The 21,945-nt window shown below is 42.1% G+C and overlaps 1 protein-coding gene across 1 annotated transcript; it reads left to right on the forward strand.

Moving 5' to 3' along the window:
• The first annotated feature begins 42 nt into the window (after positions 1–42).
• Positions 43–21,922, forward strand: Dnaja2 (DnaJ heat shock protein family (Hsp40) member A2). Its single transcript, XM_052729414.1, has 9 exons — positions 43–232; positions 1,493–1,552; positions 2,220–2,443; positions 8,105–8,185; positions 8,421–8,554; positions 10,668–10,864; positions 19,245–19,389; positions 19,522–19,649; positions 20,162–21,922. Exons 1-9 carry the CDS (start codon positions 155–157, stop codon positions 20,351–20,353), a joined length of 1,239 nt encoding a protein of 412 aa, XP_052585374.1. The 5' UTR covers positions 43–154; the 3' UTR covers positions 20,354–21,922.
• Positions 21,923–21,945: the final 23 nt, after the last annotated feature.

Genomic DNA, 21,945 nt, shown 5'->3' on the forward strand with positions numbered 1-21,945 from the left:
CCTGTGCGCTACGTCACGACGCTGCGCCGGGTCAAAGTTCAGCCCCGCCCGCGTCCCCGCGCCGTCTCCTCGGCCTGCGCCGCCGCCGCTCGTGGTCCGGGTCGCGCTCCTTCCGCTCCGCCGCCTGCTTGCGAGTGCTGCCCGGCAGGCCGCCATGGCGAACGTGGCCGACACGAAGCTGTACGACATCCTGGGCGTCCCTCCCGGCGCCAGCGAGAACGAGCTGAAGAAGGTACTGGAGCGAGCCGGCGGGCGGGCGGGGCGAGGGCGCGGGGCCTGCGCGGTCGGGGCGGCCTGAGCCGGGCTGAGGCCCGGCGGCGGCGGGGGCGCAGTCGGCTCGGCTGACCTTGGGCCTCCGCCCGCCCGCCCGACCGCCCGCCCGCCCTCCTTGCGCAGACGCGGCCCGCCAACCCGGCGCCCCGGGCCACCCGGAAAAACAGGTCGGACGGCGGTGCCCGCGCCGCCCGGCCGGGGAGGAGCTGACCGCCGGCGCCGGTGTGGGGCTGAGGGCCGCAGTCTCCGGCGCTGAAGCTCCTCCCTCTGCCTCGCTCGCCCGGCAGCCGGAGCAGCGTGGGTCTGTTTGGAAGCATTGTTCTGTGGGCAGGTGATCCAAATACCCCGTGGTGGCTTCGGGGATGAGTCGTGTGTCCCAGCCAAACACTTGAGTGTGCACTCACTAAAAATAAGACAGATCTCATTGTTGTCCTTCGTAGTGGTACAAAACCATCTCGGGACTTCAGAGCACTTTACGTATTAAAAATGTCCCGCAGCATCTCCTCAGGCTGTCGGTATCGAATCTGAATTTGTGAACCTGGTAAAAAATGAGACTGTCCCGTAAGCAGTGGGACTGGTAGAGTCCAAAGTAAAATAGACTTCCTGTTACCCTACCGGAAATGGTAGGCTGTGTTATATAATTCATGAGTCTGTGTGAAGACTTAAATGGTGCTTGCCCAAATCGGTGGTTTCACTACCACCTCCGACCCCAGTCAACCTACCATGTGCTAGTACATCATCACCTAGGACCATCTGGGGTTTTTCCTGTTAGAGGACAGGCAGGAGCCAGTACCGGCAGCGATACTTCTACCTTTGCTTAATTTGTATAAGTGCTTAGGTTTCTGTAAAATGTAGTCACTTAATCTGGAATTTGTTAGGTTTGTGGTCGTGGTCTGGTTACTGGCTATCAAAGACATTTGGTAACAATAATAATAATAATAAAACCTAAGGAATAATGTTTCTGTATCTTTCTTTGTAGTTTTGTTCTGTTTGTAGTTTTCTTCAGTATAATCTTTTTTTTTTTTTCAGCAATAACTTACTTTGTTTTGGTACATTATTAGCAAGAAAGCAATATTGAAATGGAAAATGTCAAATAGGTTCTGACGAGTAAGTGGTGTTTGGGGGAAGGCTTGTAACTTTAAAACATTGTGTCTCAGAAAAGTGAATTTCTAAAATTGTTGTCTGTGTATAACTCTTTTTCAAAATCTTTTTTTTGAAGGCATACAGAAAGTTAGCCAAAGAATACCATCCTGATAAGAATCCAAATGCTGGAGACAAAGTAAGTTATTTGAAGTTTTATTTAAACTGAAATTTAAAATAAATCACCTTTACAGAAACAAGGAATGTGGTAGGGGGAAAAAATCCATTTATGCCTACAGAGCACAACTTGTGTTATTATTTTAACTGACTTGAAAATGCCATAATGAAACCTAATGCTTGTAATATTCTTTAAAAATAAGAAAAATTAGCCAGGTGGTGGGTAGTACATGCCTTTAATCCCAGCGCCTGGGATGCAGAGGTAGGTGGATTTCTGATTTTGAGGCCAGCCTGGTCAGAGCAAGTTCCAGGACAGCTAGGGGCTGTACAGAGAAACCCTATCTCAAAAGAGAAAGAGAAATTATAGCAACTGAGATCGCTCCGTCTTACAAGTCCTTGCCACGGAAGCCTGACAGCTTGCGCTTGATCCACAGTGGAAGGGGAGAAAGCTGTCCTTCAACCTCCACCACGCTTCCACACTCACACCGTGTATACACAATGACAATGATGACTTCTAAAGGAATAGTTTAGTTTTACAGTGAGCAATAGGTGATAAAGAGGTCCAAAATGAAACCAAAGGAAACTTGAAGCTTTTTATTAGAATTCAATGGATTCTGTGTTTCTGAAGTTTTTCTTTCTTTCTTGCACAGAAAAATCCAATTGTTTTCATTTTTACTTTCTCCTTATAGTTTAAAGAAATAAGTTTTGCATATGAAGTATTGTCAAACCCAGAGAAGCGGGAGCTATATGACAGATATGGAGAACAAGGTCTACGAGAAGGTAGCGGCGGAGGTGGTGGCATGGATGATATTTTCTCACATATTTTTGGTGGAGGATTGTTTGGCTTCATGGGCAACCAGAGTCGAAGTCGGAATGGCAGAAGAAGAGGCGAGGACATGATGCATCCCCTGAAGTGAGTCTTGTTTTGTCTTCAGTAGGTTCTTTTCCAAGTGCTGATGCTTAGAGCACAGTTACTATCGAATTGATTTTAGATTTTTTTTACTGTGCTTTCAGAAGTGACTAAATAAATTAATCGAATGTATTTTGCTTCAGATCTTAAAGGATGGAGGGGGTGCTCTAGAAATGTAGGTCAGTTGGTAAAGTGCTTAACACACACAAAATCTGGGCACTGCTAATAAACCAGGTTTGGTGGTCTTTACCTATAGTTACAGCGCTGGGGAGGGGAAGACGGGAGGTCAGCAGTTCAAGGGCACATATGCTCAGCTGCGTATCTAGTTTAGAGCCAACCTGAGATACATGTGAGCCTGTCTGTAAACAAAACAACTAAGATCTTAAAGAATAGTTGTTGTTTACTGAGATTTATTTTTCATGTGCTGTTGAGGTTGCTTGTTTTTATGTGATTTACAATTTCAAAGTGTGAAGATTATATTTGTTGAAGCATTTAAATCCAAGCTTTAAAAAGAATGGTTGTTTGCTTAGATTATTTACATGGTAAAGTCCCTCATTACTTGATCCTCAGTGCTAACTCTGCTAAGTAGGTTTCCATGGAGCTTACTGGCTTCCAGCTTGGCATTAACCTGCCAACAAACAAATGATGTGGACCTTGATTTTGGACTAAGACTCCACAATCCCTCTATAATCTGAAAATAGCCATTTCACTTTGCACTTTCACTTTATTTTGTAAATTATTTCATGAATAATTGTTTCAGTAACAAATGCTAGAGACTGAATTGAGAGGTAGGTGTGTGTGTGTGTGTGTGTGTGTGTGTGTGTGTGTGTGTGTGTGTGAGAGAGAGAGAGAGAGAGAGAGAGAGAGAGAGAGAGAGAGAGATATGAGTTTCTGATGTCCTGCCTCCACCTCAGAAGTGCTGGATTACTGGGGTGTATGATCATGCCTGGCTCTCAGCTGTTTGTTGAAAGTATTTCAGTTATGGTGGTTGTTGTTATGGAGGCACGTACTTGCTACAGTGCACAGGAAGACCAGAGGGCAGATGTGGAAGTGATTGTGTTGGTTCTTTCCTTCTACCCTGTGGGTTTCAGGGATTGAACTCGGGGAGGCAGGCTTGGTGGTGAGTGCCTTTATCTGCAGCCATCTCGCCTGTCTAGTTTTTTGTTGTTGTTTGTTGGTTTAGATTTATCTATTTGATTTTGAAGTGTTCCTTGCCTGTATGTATGTTTGTGCACTACACAAGTGCCTGGTGCCCAAGGAGATCAGAAGAGGGTGTCAGGTCCCCTGGAGCTAGAGTTACAGGCGGTTGTGAGCTGCCAGGTAGGTGCTAGAAATCAAACCCAGGTCCTGTGCAAGAATAAGCTCTCCAACCCCACCGGTGATATTTGTCTTTTTATACAAGTGCTGGGGATTGAACCCAGATACTAATGCTTGTGCTGCAGGTACATTACCAGCTGATCTGTCTTCAGAGTGTTCCACCCTCTTTTTTTTTTTTTGAATTGGAGCTTGTTAAATAGTCCAGGCTGGCCTCCAACACACAATGGTCCTATCTCTCCCTCCTGAATGCTAGGATTACAGGTATTGTCACCATACCTGCCTACTAACATATTTGTTTGAGTGGCTTTGTAATTTCAGTTCATGATGATTAATCACTCACCTTTTATGTGCTGGGCAGGGGACCTATAATAGATATTGTTGCTGTGCATTTCTTTGTATAATTTTATCTCTGGCAGATTCCCAGCCAAGCATCCATAGCTTGCTTGCTTTTTGAGATAGAGTATCACACTGGCCAAGGCTATCCTTGACTTCACAGCAGTACAGGTGTGAGGCACCATTCCTGAGTTGATATCCATGTTTTGAAGCTGATTTAAAAAACAACAAAAACCCCCAGCTAATTTGCTTTATAGAGGAATTTTGCCACTTTAAGCCTTACCAGAGAGAACCAATGTTCAGGTTATTCTTGACAGTTTTCCTTTCCTTGTTTTGTAAGACTCGAGATATAGATCACTATGTCATTAAATTGGATGTGATGGTGTGTTGTTGATAATTTTTCATCCATAGTGGTTTTACATTTTTCACTGCGCACTCACACTGACATATGAACCAGGGAGAGGGTATGAAGGTCAGAGGACAGCTTGTGGGAGTTCTTTTCCACCATGATTGAACTTAGTTCACCAGCAAGGGCTGCGCCATCTTGCCCACCTATAAATGTTCCTTTTATACTGCCTGAGGTATAGGAAAGTTTAAGCTTAAAGTAACAATTCTGTGAAAATTGTTAATGTTGGTGCCTTGGAGAATGATTTTGAACTATTTCTTTGTTCCTTTATCTAAATTCAAGGGATTTAAAGTAGTAAGGAAGGCTTAAAGGCTGGGTGTGCATAGATCAGTGGCAGAGCACCTGCTTAGCATGGGTGAGGTCCTGGGTTCACCCTGAGTAATGTGGGGTAAAAAAGATTTCAAAATACAAGAATAGCCAAGCGTGATGGCTCACACCTTTAATCCCAACACTAAGGACAAAGGGAGGAAGAGACGAGTGGATCTCTTGAGTTTGAAGCCACAAGAGTAGTGTTGAATCTATAAGTGGATGATATTGGTAAATAATCTTTAGATTTAATTCTTTCACAATTTCATACACAAATGATTTTCCTGTTACATTTTCTTATGCTTTCCCCTCCAGCTGAACCTCCTTTCTTCCCAACAAACCCCTCCTGCTTTGTGTCTGTTCCTCCCTTGGTCCTTTGTATTTAATTACAGTTTCCTCCATGAACAGGGATGGTGGGGTTATTTACTTGAACAAGGGCAACTATATGAGTCCCCTCCCTCAGCAACCATTAGCTACAGCTCCTCAGGGATGGGTGGGGCTGTTTTGTTTTTTGAGATTAGTTTGGAAATTGATCCTATAATTGAAGTATGCTAAATATGAATAAAATTGAGTTGTGTTTTATGAGTTACTTATGTACATATAGTTTGTTTGCTTAGGACTAAGTTTTCCTATTTAAACTTGTCTGGCCTAGAACTTGCTATGTAGAAAAGGCTGGCTTTGGACTTTTGGCAGTCTTCCTGTCTCAGTATTGAAATTGTAGGTACACACTGCCACACCTAGCAGATACACTTTTTAAGTTGTTTTATGTTTAAGAAACATTGCTCTTTTTTTTGTAGTTTATTTAACTTTATTTTATGTGCATTGGTGTGAAGGTGTCCGATTCCCTGAAACTGGAGTTACAGACAATTGTGAGCTGCCTTGTAGGTGCTGGGAATTAAACCCAGGTCCTCTTGAAGAGCAGCCTCTGAGCCATCTCTCCAGCCCCCCCACCTTTTTTTTTTTTTTTTTTTTCCTTTTCTCGAGACAAGGTTTCTCTGTGTAGCTTTGTGCCTTTCCTAGATCTCGCCCTGGAACTCAACAAAGATCCGCCTGCCTCTGCCTCCCGTGTTCTGGGATTGAAGGCGTGCGCCACCAACCGCTCATCCAGCCCCCATTTATTACTTTAAAAAAAAAATGTGTATGGATGTTTTGCCTGCATGTATATCTGTGTACCATGTGCAGTGAGTGCCCGTGGAGACCAGAAGAGGATGTTGAATCCTCTGGAATTGGAATTACAGACAGTTGTTAGTCTCCATTTGGGTACTTGGAATTGAACCCAGGTCCTCTGCAAGAACAGCAAGTAACTGCTGAGCCCTCTTTCTAGCCTCCATGTATATTTTTAAATAGCCTTTTTTTTTTCCTGTACCACTTTTAAGGTATGATGAAAATATAAAATATTGTATACTTTTGATATATACAAATGACTGGTAATTTTTATTCAACCTTTTACCTTTTGAGTTAGGTATTTTGAAGATGTATTAAAAAATGTTCAGGGCCACCATGCTCTTGTTCATCATGAACACCAAGGTGCCCCATGCCTCCATGTCAGAGGGCCTCCTCTCTGTGCTCACCCAGCAGCTAGTACAGGCCACCAGCAAGCTGACCCAGTACATCAACACATTTGGCCACTCCTATAGCAAGCTGCTATATGACCTAGTGGCCTGATTACCTGTGCATCAGCCCAAACCAGATCTACATCAACTCTGTGACTTGAACTTGCCCAACCAGGTCTGGAATGTTTCCATCTTCACTTGAGTACTGACCTGACTTATCTTCACTACCATTCTTGGAGCCTTGCTACATGCAGTGTTTGTGTTCATATACCCATAGTGATGTCTACCTCCTAACAGGAGAAATCAGTGGTTTAGAGACATAAATAAATAATAAAAGTTGTTCAGATATACTGTATTATGATTTGGCAGGATCTTTAGAAACTGAAAAGATTGAAAGTTTCTCTGTTGAAACTGTTCTTTCCTCTTCTGCAACAGTATGTGACAACCCCCTGCCCCCCCGCCCCCCAGAGAAGGTTTCTTTGTGTATATAGTTTTGGTGCCTGTCCTGGATCTCGCTCTGTAGACCAGGCTGGCCTGGAACTCACAGAGATCCGCCTCTCTCTGCCTCCCAGTGCTAGGATTAAAGGCGTGTGCCACCGCTGCCCGGCCAGTATGTGACTTTTTAAACATACACAACTAAGTGCCTTTTTTTTTTTTTAAAGAAATTATGTGCATGAGTATTTGTATACACGTCTGTGCACCACCTGTGTCTTGTGCCTGTGGAGATAAGTAGAGTCAGGTTCCCTGGAACTGCAGTTACAGACAGTTGTGAGCCTCCATGTGGGTGCTGGGAATTGAACCCAGGTCCTCTGGAAGCGCAGCAGTGCTCTTAACCACTGAGCCATCTCTCCAGCTCCCTACGTGCCTATCTTAAGCTATAATATACATTTGTAATCTAGCTTGCTCCCATTTAAAAGCTCTGACCTTGATCAAGTTAGTTAACTTCTCCTTTGGTTTTATCATATAAAATTGGATAATAATTACGATTAGTAAGTAACTAGGGATATAACTTAGTTGCTAGAGTGCTTGTCTGGTACAAAGGAGTCCCTGGGTTCTCCCTGTACCATATAAAACTGGGCAAGATGGTGTATGTCTGTAATCCTTACACTTGGGAAGTAGAGGCATGGATGTCCATTAAGTTAAAGGTAATTTTTGACTGCATTTTGAGTTTGAAGCCAGTGTGAACCACAAAATCCTGTCTTTAGGGTGTTACTAATGACTTGGAGTCATCATTGTATAAATTACAGCAAGTAGGTTCAAAGATTTATTATTTTTGCTGGGTGGTGGTGGCACACACCCTTAATCCCAGCACTTGGGGGCAGGGACAGTTGGATCTCTGAATTTGAGGCCAACCTGGTTTACAGAGCAAGTTCCAGGGCAGCTATACAGAGAGTCCCTGTTTTGGGGTACAGAGTGTGTGTGTGTGTGTGTGTGTGTGTGTGTGTGTGTGTGTGTGTGCGCCTGCCTGCTTGCCTTCTTGCCTGCTTCTGGGTATGTGCATGTGTGTACAAGTGCCTGATAAAATCAGAGGCATTGGATCCCCTAGAGATGTAATTACAGGTGGTCCAGTGTGGGGTTGGGAAACTTTTGTCCTCTAAAGAGTGGTAATAACACCACGTGTATTTTGCCCATAATCATAAAGTTTTTCTTGGGTCCTTATAAAGTCAGAGTGAAATTTGCTCTGTACGCTGTTTTTATCTTTTAATAATATTTGTAAAATTAGGTTGAACCTTGTTCTTTTTTCTGCAGAGTATCTTTAGAAGATCTGTATAATGGCAAGACAACCAAACTACAACTTAGCAAGAATGTGCTCTGTAGTGCATGCAGTGGGTAAGTACATTGCTGCTTAGGCAGTATCTCTGTCTGCTTTTTGAATGGCCTGCTCAAAATCTATACCAGGTAAAATATTTTCTTCATTTTAAAGCTTAATAAGCAGCCAGGCATTTTCTGATACCTCTGAAGGCCAATTAAAGTAATTATAGCGGGGAGTAAAGAACACAATTTGTTGTTTTTTAATGACTGTAATGGTTTGTGGACAAGAGTGTAATTTATACTTCTGCTTTAGCCAAGGTGGAAAGTCTGGAGCTGTTCAGAAATGTAGTGCTTGTCGGGGTCGAGGTGTGCGCATTATGATCAGACAGCTGGCTCCAGGAATGGTGCAGCAGATGCAGTCTGTGTGCTCCGATTGCAATGGAGAAGGTAAATGCACCAATATTTTCATTGCTTTTGTATTAGAGTCTGTTGGGAACATGGAAGTTGGAAACATAATTTTTCTAAATATGCTTATATTCATTTTATTCTAAAAATGAGATCTAACAGAAGATTATTATACCAATACTGTTTGGGCGTAGTGCCTCTAACTGAGGCTGACTTTGAACTGTGTGTATTCAAGAATGATCTTGAATTCTTAATCTGCCTCTACTTCTGAAGTGTTGAGATAAGTGTACCAACCCATCTAGAAATTAATCTTTATCACATAACTTGTAGGACTTCAGGGGCATTCTAAAAAGTCCTAAATCAAGTTCTGAATCCATTTTTAATAGTTTAGTTTTTAAATGAAGTGGCTTTAATCAAGGAAAGGAGAGGTGTAACCAAGTAATTAAGTTTGTTTTGTTTTGTTGGTGGGTTTTTTGGGGGGGGGTGGTGGTTGTTGTTGTTGTTGTTGGAGACAGGGTTTCTCCGTGTGGCTTTGGAGCCTGTCCTGGATCTCGCTCTATAGACCAGGCTGGCCTCGAACTCACAGAGATCCGCCTGGCTCTGCCCCTCAAGTGCTGGGATTAAAGGCGTGCACTTAATTTAGAAATTAAGTTTTTAATTAGACTAATTTATGTGGTAGAATTTTTCCTCACTAGCATAGAAAAGTAAACCCAAGTCCAAGTCCTTGAGTGTGTTGGCAAGTATTGAATTCTGCCCACCAGCACTTACTCTGACTAATTACATTACCTACGCCTACCCCAGCCTTGGTACTAGGAATTAAACCTAGGGTTCTTAGCATTGAACCACACTCCCAGCCTTCCCTTTGGTTAGTGGTTGTTAGTATAGTTGTAGAACTCCCTTTCCCAAATTGTTCTTGGAAGTGATAATTTTAAGAAGGTATATATTGGGCTGATATAAATTGGTTGATAAAGTGCCTGCCTTGCTAGCATGAGAGCCTAGCCATGGGTACAGTCCCAGAACCCATGTGAGGAAAAGCCAGTAGTGCACCCTTAAAATCCCTGTGCTCAGGAGAGAGGTGATCCCAAGTGCTCACTGACCGGCCAGCCTAACCTTCTAACCTCTAGGTCAGTGAAAGATTCTGTTGTAAAAAGTGGAGTGGAGGACAGCTGAGGAATGACACCTTGAGGTTGTCACCCTCCCCAGCTGCATGTTATTCTCCTGAGGTGTCTCTTCATTACCATGTTAAAATTGCTAGCTTCACTATCAAGAAACCAAAGTCAGCAGAACTCTAACAGCAGGAAGCAGAGCAGGAGGATAGTGAGGTTCAGGCCTGCCGGTGCAACATAACATGACCTCTTTTTACAAACAAGTGCGCCAGTGCTCAGTGATTAGAAAGCCTTGCTTTTTTTTTTTTTTTTTCATACTGTTACATACATCTGGAATTTTAATTTAATACCATAAACAAATATTAGAGAAGAATATCTGCAAAAGAAAAACTGTTGTCCTGAACTTGGTACAGAGGTATTCAGCGCTAGCTAAACACTCAGACATCTCTAGTTGGTTTTGAGGATTTTTGGTAATAATCAAACTACATAAAAGCAGGTTTGGGGTAGGAGGAGATCTCAGTGGTAGAGCCTGTGCAGAGACCTGGGGCTAATGCCCAGCTAGTATCTGAGCAAGATTTAGTCTTCAAATAAACTCCAGTACTAACTGTACAGTTTAGTAATGGGCCATCAGGGATACTTAAGGATTGAATACAGATCAATAGCTAGCTTTTAGGTTCAGTAATCCCTACTGGAAAGAAAAAGTTGTGGCTTGGACTGTCTCTGTCTGGTAGTAACCTGCTTGGAGTTGGAACTGTAAACTTTTGCAAAAGTGTTCATAGATGCTCCAGCATCTGACTGCCCAAACATTCCTGTTCATTAGTTTTAGGGAGTAGAGCCAGGAATTAAGAAAATGTCAAGGTGTTTTACTCTGTACTCTTGGGTAGCTGGACCTTTTGGGTGACCTTTAGTAAGATAAAAGTTTTGTCATTCACAGTAACTGTAACCATTGATGATCAAAATGTATCTTTCTGAATTAAGGGCCCTGTCAAGAATCAGCTTAAGACTGGCCTATTCTTTCTTACACAAGCTTGAATGCCCTCTCTTTGCAGGAGAGGTCATTAATGAGAAAGACCGCTGTAAAAAATGTGAGGGGAAGAAGGTGATCAAGGAAGTCAAGATTCTTGAAGTTCATGTCGACAAAGGCATGAAACACGGACAGAGGATTACGTTCACTGGGGAAGCAGACCAGGCCCCAGGAGTGGAACCTGGAGACATTGTTCTTTTGCTACAGGAAAAAGAACATGAGGTAATTTGTAGCTTAAGTTTTCCTGCCTGGCCCACAGTCAGGACAAATCTCTCTCACCTGCCAGTCCCACAGCCACTCAGACCCAACCAAGTAAACACAGAGACTTATATTGCTTACAAACTGTATGGCCGTGGCAGGCTTCTTATGTTCTTCTAACTGTTCTTATATCTTAAATTAATCCATTTCTATAAATCTATACCTTGCCATGTAGCTCGTGGCTTACCAGCATCTTCACATGCTGTTTGTCATCATGGCGGCTGGCAGTGTCTCTGACTCAGCCTTCCACTTCCCAGCTTTATTCTCCTCCTTGTCCCGCCTATACTTCATGCCTGGCCACTGGCCAATCAGTGATTTATTTATTGACCAATCAGCAACACACTTGACATACAGACCATCCCACAGCAGTAATTTCCTTTTGATTTTTTTTTTTTACCCTTTTTTCCCTTTTTGTTTCATTAAGAATTGACCTTGCTTATGAGAAATAGGATAGATGCCTTAGAGTGAAACTGAAAACAAATAAAGTTGTTAAGGAGCATGGCTGAGTTAATTTGTAGCTCACAGTGAGCCTGGCTTACTTAAAGAATGACTCGTGTAAATAAAACCATTATGACAGGTGTAGTCAAAAGTCCCGGTCAGTGTTAGTCTCCCTTTGCCCTGTCGTAACTGTAGCTCAGCACTGTGCCTTAAACAGTCCTTTTCCTTTATGTAAATAAAGCACTGGACTAGATAGTGTCAGGCAACATAGTTTCACTTTAGAACTCCTTGGATGCATGGTGGGTGGATAGAGCTTCACTCCTCAGCACCTCCCCGTTGACTAATTTGACTGTACTTACTGGATAGGCAGCTAAGTTTTCTGAGGTCAGGAGTTTGTTTTTTAAATTACTGTTTTATTGGTGTGATGGGAGCAGGAGGCTTATTCATGTCACAGTATGTATCAGAGGACAGCTTTCTGGAATCGGTTCTCCCACAGTGGGTTCTGGGGGTCAAACACAGGTGGTCAGTCTTCTGTGACAAGTACTTTTATCCTCTGAGCTGTCTCATTGGCCCAAGTTCTAGAGCTTTAAAACATTTTTAATTAGTTTGTGATTGAATGTGTATTGGTTATATCTATTATGTTTGAGGCAAAATGAACTTGTCTAGCAATGAGATTCATTGTGTGCCATTTTTATTTTGATCATACCACTGAACATGGTTTGTTTATTTGTTTTTTAATTACTCCCCTTACCCCCTTTTCTGTTTTATCAATGGGCTGACCTCCAACTTGCCATCCTCCTTTCTCTGTCCTCTACCACCATGCTTGGCTCACCTATATTTTGTAATGGCTGGTGGCCCATGTCTATAATCCCAGCACTTAGGAGGCCAAGGCAGGAGAGAACAAGTTTGAGGTCAACCAGGGTTATATAGAGAAGACTCTTCCTCAAACAAAATTAATGGCCTACATAGTAGTATCCTGTCAACTTCTGTCCTAAAGAATGTGTCTGCGTCTGTTTGTTTATAAAAGAGTTGTTCAGGAAGCACACAGTCCTTGCATGTGAAAACATTTGACAGGGTTCTGTTTTGTGCTTAATGAGGCCTGTTCAAGAGATCTCTAAAAGATTGCATTTATTTTTTATTTGTTCTAGACAGACTTGATTCACTTTGTTTTTCTCATCCACAAACTGTGCAGGGCTGGAGAGATGGCTCAGCAGATAAGAGCACTGACTGCTCTTCCAGAGGACCTGGGTTCAAGTCCCAGCACTCACATGGCAGCTCACAACAGTCTATAACTCCAGTTCCAAGGGATTTGACACCCTCACACAGATACACACCCAGGCAAAACACTAATGCACATAAAATTAAAAAAACAACAACAACAACAACAAAAAACTTCATAAAGCCTGGCAGTGATGGCATACACCTTTAATTCCAGCGCTCAGGAGGCAGAGGCAAGCAGATCTCTGTGAGTTCAAGACCAGTATGGTCTACAGAGTGAGATCCAGGACAACCAGGGCTATTAACACAAAGAAACCCTGTTTCGAAAAAATAAGAATGTGCTAACCACAGCTGATTCCTGGAGACTGGTGTGGGTTCACACAAGATGGTTGGTGAATTTCTGATGGACATGGACTCCTTTCAGAGTTCAGGTAGCTGTAGGTCTTAGAGATGGCATCAGAGGTGGCCTTGGCAAAGTTACCCTTGGCAGTGCAGCCTGTAGCTACATTAGTCCCAGCCGTGAGCAGCAGCTTCTTGGGCACAGGAGAAGAGACAGTGCCATTGCCTCTGGCGAGAATGAGATGCACCGGTGCAGAGCCCCAGGGCCCATCATATAGTAGTTGGGATTTCTAATCTTGATCCCCCAGTAGCCTTGATTTTGGTCGACTGGCCAGGCCAAATCTGCTTCTGCACTGGCTCGATCTTTTAAAACCTCGTCCTTAAGAGATGCTTGCCAGAGGCTGATAGTTGAATGGTTAAGAGCACTTGCTACTGTTGTAGAGGAACCTGGTTCATTTCCCAGCACCCACTTGGTGGCTCATAACCTTCTTTAACTCCCATTTCCAGAGGATCAGCTGCCCTCTTCTGATCCTTGGTTACCTGCATACATGTGGTGCACATATGTACATACATACACACATAAAAATAAAATTAATGTATTAGGGTTCTCTAAAGGAACAGAACTTATAGAATGAATATATATTTATATTATTATATATATATTGTAAAGATTTATTAGAATGGCTTACAGGCTGTAGTCCAGCAATGACTGTCTACCAACAGAAAGCCCAAGAATCCAGTAGCTGCTCAGTCCACAAGGCTGGATTCCTCAGCTGGTCTTCAGTGTACACTGGAATCTCAAAGTAGGCTCTAATGCCAGTGAAGGAATGGACTTGCTGTCAAGAGTGAGAATAACAAAGCAAAGAGAAAGGAAACTGCTTTCTTTCATGTCCTTTAGATAGGCCTAGACTAGAGATGGGTCTTTCCACCTCAAAAGATCTGAATTAAAAGTATATCTTCCCGGCCGGGCGGTGGTGGCGCACGCCTTTAATCCCAGCACTCGGGAGGCAGAGCCAGGAGGATCTCTGTGAGTTCAAGGCCAGCCTGGGCTACCAAGTGAGTTCCAGGAAAGGCGCAAAGCTACACAGAGAAACCCTGTCTGGAAAAACAAAACAAAAAAACAAAAACAAAAAAAAAGTATATCTTCCCATCTCAGAGATCCGGAATAGGAGTGGGTCTTCCCATTTCAAATGATTTAACTAATTAAAAAAAAACAAAAAAAACCCTCAAATGTGTGCCCAGTCATTTGGGTTTTAGGTAGTCAGGTTGACAACCAAGAATAGTCATCACAATTAACATAGCATACATAGAGATAATTGCTAGGTAAAATCTGACAATCTCGAATTCTGTGATGAGCAGAGAAGACAAGTAGATCTCTGGGGCTGGATCTTCATGTCCTTGATCGGCAGTCGAGCTTGGTTACAGGGATCCACTCCTTGTCTTAGACTTTGCCTCCTTGTGTTCCACGACCTCGGTGCTGGATACCAAGACAGGGCTGAATCCTCCTGTAGCCATTGTGGCCTCCCAAGCCTTCCTCTATTCACCATTTTTCCCCCCCTGAGGAAGAAGCTGCAATTTTAAATGTAAAATCATTTTGAAATTTCAGTAGCCAACAAGGCCATATTGAAAAGCACATTGTAGAATTTGACTTATTCTCACAAACTTGTGACTTGCTCTCTGGACTGCCCTTTCTGTTCTCATGAAGAGAGGTGTGTTCCTGTTGTTTTCCCTTTTCCTCGCTCAGTGTTCCATATTTGAGATGGCAAGGATCTTCTGGATGGCTGGAAAATAAGGACAGTTTCCAGAACTCTGCTTTAGGTCATAAAAGATAAAATGTTCATCATTCTTTGATGAAGCCTGGGTCTTGTTAGGTATTAAAAAATGCTCTGTCTCTGAGCCACATTTCCAAGCCCTAAATTTTGTTATTCAAGATTCTTATTTGATGGCATTTTAGCTACTTCCTCGTTTATTCAATGTTACTATCCACAATACCTATAAGACATAAGAGGTAGAAAGCTAAATAAATAGCCACATTGTTGAAAGTTGGTAGTGTAGATTAAACAACGGTGTTTTACAGAACAGATGTCACTTGGGTATTCTGAGTATTGCACATACCTTTAATCATCAGTAGGAATGCATGGAATTGATTGCCTAGGCTAGAAAGTAGTAAAGGGCAGAAGTTAAGAGTGCAGGTTCTGGTTTTATTGTGACCAGGGCAGTCAGTGTGAGCCAAGGATAAGATTTAGACAGCTTGCTTAATTCATCTCCCTTGGAAGAAAAAAACTACAAACAAACCTATGTAGTTTGAACTAGAACATAGGGCTTGCTAATGTTCAAGAAAGCATTGGTTATTTTGGCCTTTCTCCCCTCACTCCAAATAGCTAACTGAAGAAATTGAGACCATTATTAGGTTGGGTGGGTGCAGTGGCTGAAATGATACAAATGTGGTAAAAGCTAATGAGCTTTGAGAGTGCTGTGTTGTGTGCGTTCATCCTTGCTGTGCTGCTCTCTGTGAGTGCTGGTGTCTGTTTGTACGGCACAAGCGCATGACTGCTTCAGAAAGTATTGCAACTTATGAATGTTTATTGTGTGGTGCTTGGTAGTCCTTCGTAAGTTCTCTGGCAACACAAAGAGGGGGGAAGTTAGACATTTATCTGTTAGTGTCAAATTATCAAGTCATTCATCCTTCCTGCCCGCAAACAACAACCACCACTCTGGTATTGTTTTAGTTGTAGTTACTTTGATTGAACACTTCTATACCAGAACATGGTATTACTTCTTGCTCCTTCTATAGGTATTTGGTAAAAATTATTCTTGGACTATTGGTATCCTGAAACATTGGCATTTTGTAGTATATATAGCTTGTTGTTGTTGTTTGCTTTTGTTTTTTGGTATTTTGGGACAGGGTTTCTCTGTGTGACCCTGGCTGTCCTGGAGCTCACTCTGTAGACCAGGCTGGCCTGGAGCTCAAAGAGGTCTGCATGCCTTTGAGTCCTGGGATTAAAGGCATGCACCACCACTGCCTGGCTAGCATGTTTTTTAATAGCATTGAAGCATTCTGCTTTTTTTTAATAATTTATTAAAATTTATTTTATGTGCATTGGTGTGAAGGTGCCAGATTCCCTGGAACTGGAGTTACAGATGGTTGTGAGCTGCCATGTGGGTGCTGGGAATTGAACCCGGGTCTTCTGAAAGAGCAGCCAGTGCTCTTAACCATTGAGCCGTCTCTCCAGCCCCGAAGCATTCTGCTTTTTTAAAGTCTTGATGATCCTGTTATGAGGGACCCTGAGTAAATGTGCATTAACTAACCTACATTCTGGGTTGCTGGGCCAAAACATTTCAAACATGCTTCCAGTACCGTTGAAGCTGATGTTCTGAAGCCATGCTTAGGATAATTTATTTCATGGATAGATTTAGGAGAATCATTTAGGAAAAGAACAATTTTTTTTCAGGTGTCTTACAAACCAGCCAAGATTGTTCTTCAGAGATGTTACTGGGTCTTGCATCTCAGATTTCTGGAACCAGTAAGAGAGAGCACCAATTGACTGACAGGGCATTTCTACTCTTTGCTAAAATAGAAGTATGAAATGAACTTGCAAATCATGTTATTAAACCCTCAGAGGGCTAGAGGTTAATAAAGAAATGGGAGACCATGCTGGAGGGCTGGCTTCGTGAATAAGAACACTGGCTAAACTAACATGAGGACCTGAGTTTGGATTCCAGCACCCACATAAAATGTTGGCATGACTCCATGTGCCCCTCTGACATGTGGATGACAGACAGGATTGCTGGGTCTTAATGGCCACTAGCCTAGCTCTAGGTTCAGTGAGTGTGATAGAGCAGGACACCCGGAAGTCTTCCTCTGGCCTCTCTACACCTCTGTGCACACATTTGCATAAATCACACTCACAGAAGAGAAAGCCCATCTGAAGAAATGGGAGCGGTGCCGGGCAGTGGTGGCGCAGAGGTAGGCAGATCTCTGAGTTCGAGGCCAGCCTGGGCTACAGAGTGAGTTCCAGGAAAGGCACAAAGCTACACAGAGAAACCCTGTCTTGGAAAAAAAAGAAAAGAAATGGGAGAGGCTAATAAATGGAAGAAGTCGTGTGTTTTCTAGGACTGAGATGAGATTTCCCTGATATGTCGGTGTTAATTCTTCTAATGGTTCTTTCTAGTGGTTGCCATGTCTCTCCTTTCGGTGTTGCAGGGTCAGTTAGCATACAAATGGGATTAAGTGAAATTAAAGATGATCTGGTAGCCATTTTGGTACCTGTCTTTGGTCCAACCGGTTTCTTTTAGCCTATTTATTGCCTATAGACATCAAAGATTAGCTTGGGTAGAAATCAAGCTGGCTCATTTATTATTCAGGATAACCAAGACTTTTTTTTTTGTTTTGCTTTGTTTTGTTTTTGTTTATGAGACAGTGTGTCTCTGTTGCTCTGGCTGTCCTGGAACTCACTATGTGGACCAGGCTGGCCTTGAGCTCAGAGGTCATCGTGTCTCCCAAGTGCTGTGATTAAAGATGTGTGCTACCACCCTTGGCTCCAGCACACTTTCTATTGAACAAATATAGGTGACCTTTTCACTACAGTTAAGTTTATTTCAACTTAAATTTCAAAATTTAAGTGTAGATTGGGCAAGTTTAAGTAAAAATTACAAGTTAGATATTTTGGAATTGATTTTTTTTTTCTCTAAACATCAAAGCTCAGGACATTCTTAGCGCTTACTCAGTAACCTTTGCAACATTGGTGTAGCAACACAGCTCTCACCTCCAAGGGGACAAGAGAATTTATTCTGGAGCTAAATGAATGACCATAACCTGTAACATGGATTCAGGTTGCAGCAAAATCCATGTTCCAACATGGGGGCAGTAGTAGAACAAAGAAAGTCATAAACCACGACACTATCCAAATGCATGTAGTTAATACATATCCAAATACAGGAAATAAATATCCAAATGTAGGCAGTTATAGCAAATTACAGCAACCTCAGCGACAGGCCTTGGAGGCTTGTCCGATGACTCCTAGCTAGGTAGAAACCACAGTTTTTTGTTAATACATTCCAAAAAGCTTTTATCTGTTAAGTCACGGGATGTTAGGTCTGACACAGCAGTAGGCAAATGGCTAATTTGGGGACTAAAGATAGCCCAAGGTAAATTGTCATCGAGCTCTGGACCTGCAGTGTTCTGGTTTTATCATCATCACAGATGTAGCTTCTTTCTGGAAACTGAGTCATAGCAGTTTGTAGTCTATAAGCTTATACTACAAGATGGAATAAGACAACTTTAGCATTTGCTGTGTAATTTACATTAAGCAAGTTTGAATTTTTTAAGTTTTCTTTTTTGTTTTTTTGTTTTTCTGAGACCAGGTTTCTCTGTGTAACAGTCCTGACTGTCCTGGAACTCACTCTATAGACTAGGCTGGCCTCGAACTCACAGAGATCTGCTTGCCTCTGCCTCCTGGGTGCTGGGGCTAAAAGATTGCACCACTATACTTGGCCTAATTTTTTTTTTGTTTTTTAATTTATGTTTATGCATTTTTGTCTACATGTATATATGTGTACATGTGTGCCTGGTGCCCACTGGAGGTCAGAAGAGGATCTTCTGGAACTGGTATTATGGATAGTAGTGAGCTACCATGTGGGTGCTGGGAACTAAACCTCTGTAAGAGCAGCAAGTATTCTTAACCACTGACTATCTCCATCCCCGAGTTTGAATTTTAAGTGAGATAAAATTTCATTGTACATGTATGAAGTGCAGAATTAAACCTGTAACTTAAATGGCTGGGTCTAATTGGTTGAGCACTTTTTTTTTTTTTTGGTTTTTCGAGACAGGGTTTCTCTGTGTAGCTTTGCGCCTTTCCTGGAACTCACTTGGTAGTCCAGGCTGGCCTCGAACTCTCAGAGATCCACCTGGCTCTGCCTCCCAAGTGCTGGGATTAAAGGCGTGCGCCACCACCGCCCGGCTTGGTTGAGCACTTAACATTGAACTTGAACTCCCTTCTTGCTTCATTGGGATCATGTCTAGGGGACATTCCAGGTTGAATCTGTTCTTTTGAAGTCCATTTGGTATTAGATTTAGGAAATGGAATACAATTGCAGCAGTACCTTCAGCTGTGTTCTTATGTATTTTCTTAATAGTCAGGCCATCCTAATAGAAGTTTCTGGCATACTCCTTTAGAATACCTGCATTGCCAATAAAAATTTTGGAAATTAGGGACAATGGCATTTTAGCTCTTGCAGTGGGTGGTAGAATTAAGATTCTGAAATTGACTTGAACGCAACAGGATGGAATGGGTTCATAATCTTTAAAAACAAACAAACAAACCCTGCTTTGCATGTGCTTTGTCTCTAGGTGTTCCAGAGAGACGGGAATGATTTGCATATGACATATAAGATAGGACTTGTGGAAGCTCTATGTGGATTTCAGTTCACATTTAAGCATCTTGATGCTCGTCAGATTGTGGTGAAATACCCCCCTGGCAAAGTAATTGAACCAGGTAAAGGATTTCATCTGATCCAGGTTGTCCATGTGTTGTTAAAATTTGTATTTATGGTGGGTAATAAAGGAATATTATTGAATACCTTTCTTGGGTAAAATTCTTACCTAATTTTTTTTTTTTAAATAATAGGATGTGTTCGTGTTGTTCGAGGTGAAGGAATGCCGCAGTATCGTAATCCCTTTGAAAAGGGTGATCTTTACATAAAATTTGATGTGCAGTTTCCTGAAAACAACTGGATTAACCCAGACAAGCTTTCTGTAAGTGTTTTTTCAGTTCCTCATGCAGCTAATGTGGTTGTCCATTCTGCTTCCTCTCACTCCTGCTTGCTTCCTGTGTGTTTCTTTTGTCTTGTTTTGTTTTATTATAGGATCTCTGCCTGCACCCCAGGCTGGCCTAGAACTCATGGCACTTCCTCTGTCTCAGCCTTTTGATTGCTGAGATTATAGATGTGACCAACCACTCCCAGCTCTTTTGAGACTTCGTCCTGTCCCCATGGTGGCTTTTTTAATGTTTGCATGGTTGATTTTTTTTCTGGTCATTCTGAAGATGAGGTTGGCTAATATAAATGTTTATGGGACCAAGCAGGCTGGGTATGAGGCGCTGGTGAGAGTCTTTGAATTCTCTGGAGAGCAGATCCCTCAGCTGGCATTCTGTTTAGAAGTATCAGGGAACCTTTCCTTAATGCAGTTTTCTAGTGTTTAAATATGGATGTTTAATTTGGGCGAATGTCAGATATGTCATGAGACATCTCCTGTTTTGTTTCATGAAGGAATTAGAAGATCTCCTGCCATCTAGACCAGAAGTTCCGAATGTAATTGGAGAGACAGAAGAAGTGGAGCTTCAGGAATTTGATAGTACTCGAGGCTCTGGAGGTGGTCAGAGGCGTGAGGCCTATAACGATAGCTCTGATGAAGAGAGCAGCAGCCATCATGGACCTGGAGTGCAGTGTGCCCATCAGTAACTGCAGGTGGCTGCACAGTGGATTTTCTTTCCACATTTGCCGGATTTGCCAGCTGCTGGAGTACCTGATGAGTCCAGATGAACTGACGGACGTCTGTTGATCTATGTGTAACTTCTAAAATTGGTATAGTATCCACAGAGTGTATAATTTAAACTAACCACGAAGCTTTCCATCTTCATTTCGACTGTTCTGTAGCAGAGTAAAGCACTTGAAATAAGACTCCCTTTCACATGTGGGTTCCAAGTCTCAGTCCTGGTATCTGCTTGATTTTTATCAGTTTTGTGTAGACTTTATGTTTCATATTTTAAACTCAAATCCAGCATTGTAAAGTTTGTACAATTTGTCCTGAAGCTTTGTGTTTGGCTGCACCTGCATAAGCTGCTACAACTAGAATAAAGAATTCATAGCCTGTATCTATCATTCAGATGCATGGAAAAATGGGCTTTGCACACAATGGGTTTGAAGCTGACTGAGAACAGTAGAAAACATTAGCCATGGTTGTAAAGTTTTTTGGCTTTTTTTTAAAAACCATTTTGTGAAAGGTTTCTGAAACTTGATAATAAAAAGCAGTTGGTGTAAATTATTCTGTGTCACATTTTTAGAAAGAAAAGCATATTTTGAACTATAAAAAAGTATCCTTACTCTGAGGAGTGAATCATTGGTTCTGGTTTTTAAACAGCCCTTAAAAATCCATTGGCCTGAAGCTTATGCCTCAGGTACCTGCCCATTTTATAGTTTACAAACACTAAGGTTGGTTGAAACAGGCTTTATTGACTCTAGCATCAAGAACATCCAAGTTATCTAACTCCCAGGTTATCCTAAAAATTGGGACAAGCCCAGGCCTCTGTTATTCTCTTGCACCCCACTTTTTGAAAATAAGGTAATAGCAGATAAATAGTAGAACCATGTTTACACAGACCTGTTGAAACATTGTTTTAATTAAATATTAGGAGAAATTGCTGTCTCATTAAATTGAATCTCTGAATTTGAGGAAGCATTGGCTTTTTGATAGTCTATGTAGAAAACTCGGCCGCTTAAGATAGCAGATGTTCACAAAGTGGCTGAAACAGCGGTGAGGAGTATTGAGTTTGAATGTCCTGGTCAGCACCTAGCTTTAATTACAACCATCCTCATAGAGTGAAAGGATGTGTTGCCATCTTCTGATGATTACTTTTTTCACTCTGGAGTATTTTTTTAAAACATGTTCATTTGAGGTCCAAGCGACACCGAGTACACACATTTTACATTTGTCAAAGGAACAACAGGAAATTCAGATTCCTTTTCAGTGTATTATACCATCTCTGAGCCTAATGGCACTGGAGTACATTTCTAGAGATATTAGAACCTGGATGAAAAAAGAGTCCCCAAACTAATCAAGACCTGTGAGTGTTAAATTACTGCCCTATTCACTCTACCTCCATTGTACAAAAATATTTCGCAACAAGCCTGGGCAAGATTCAGCAGCACAATAGTTTTGTATTTGAGGTTATTTCCCCACACTTTAAGCCTAAGCAATGCAGTGATAATATAAACTTTGTAGCCTTTCCAATAAAGGTTTATAAAACAGTTGCTCAGCAGTCTTCAGTTCTTCT

Source organism: Peromyscus californicus, unplaced genomic scaffold (assembly GCF_007827085.1).
Source record: "Peromyscus californicus insignis strain IS unplaced genomic scaffold, ASM782708v3 Scaffold_8__1_contigs__length_139910024, whole genome shotgun sequence".
Classification (NCBI taxonomy): Eukaryota; Metazoa; Chordata; class Mammalia; order Rodentia; family Cricetidae; genus Peromyscus; species Peromyscus californicus.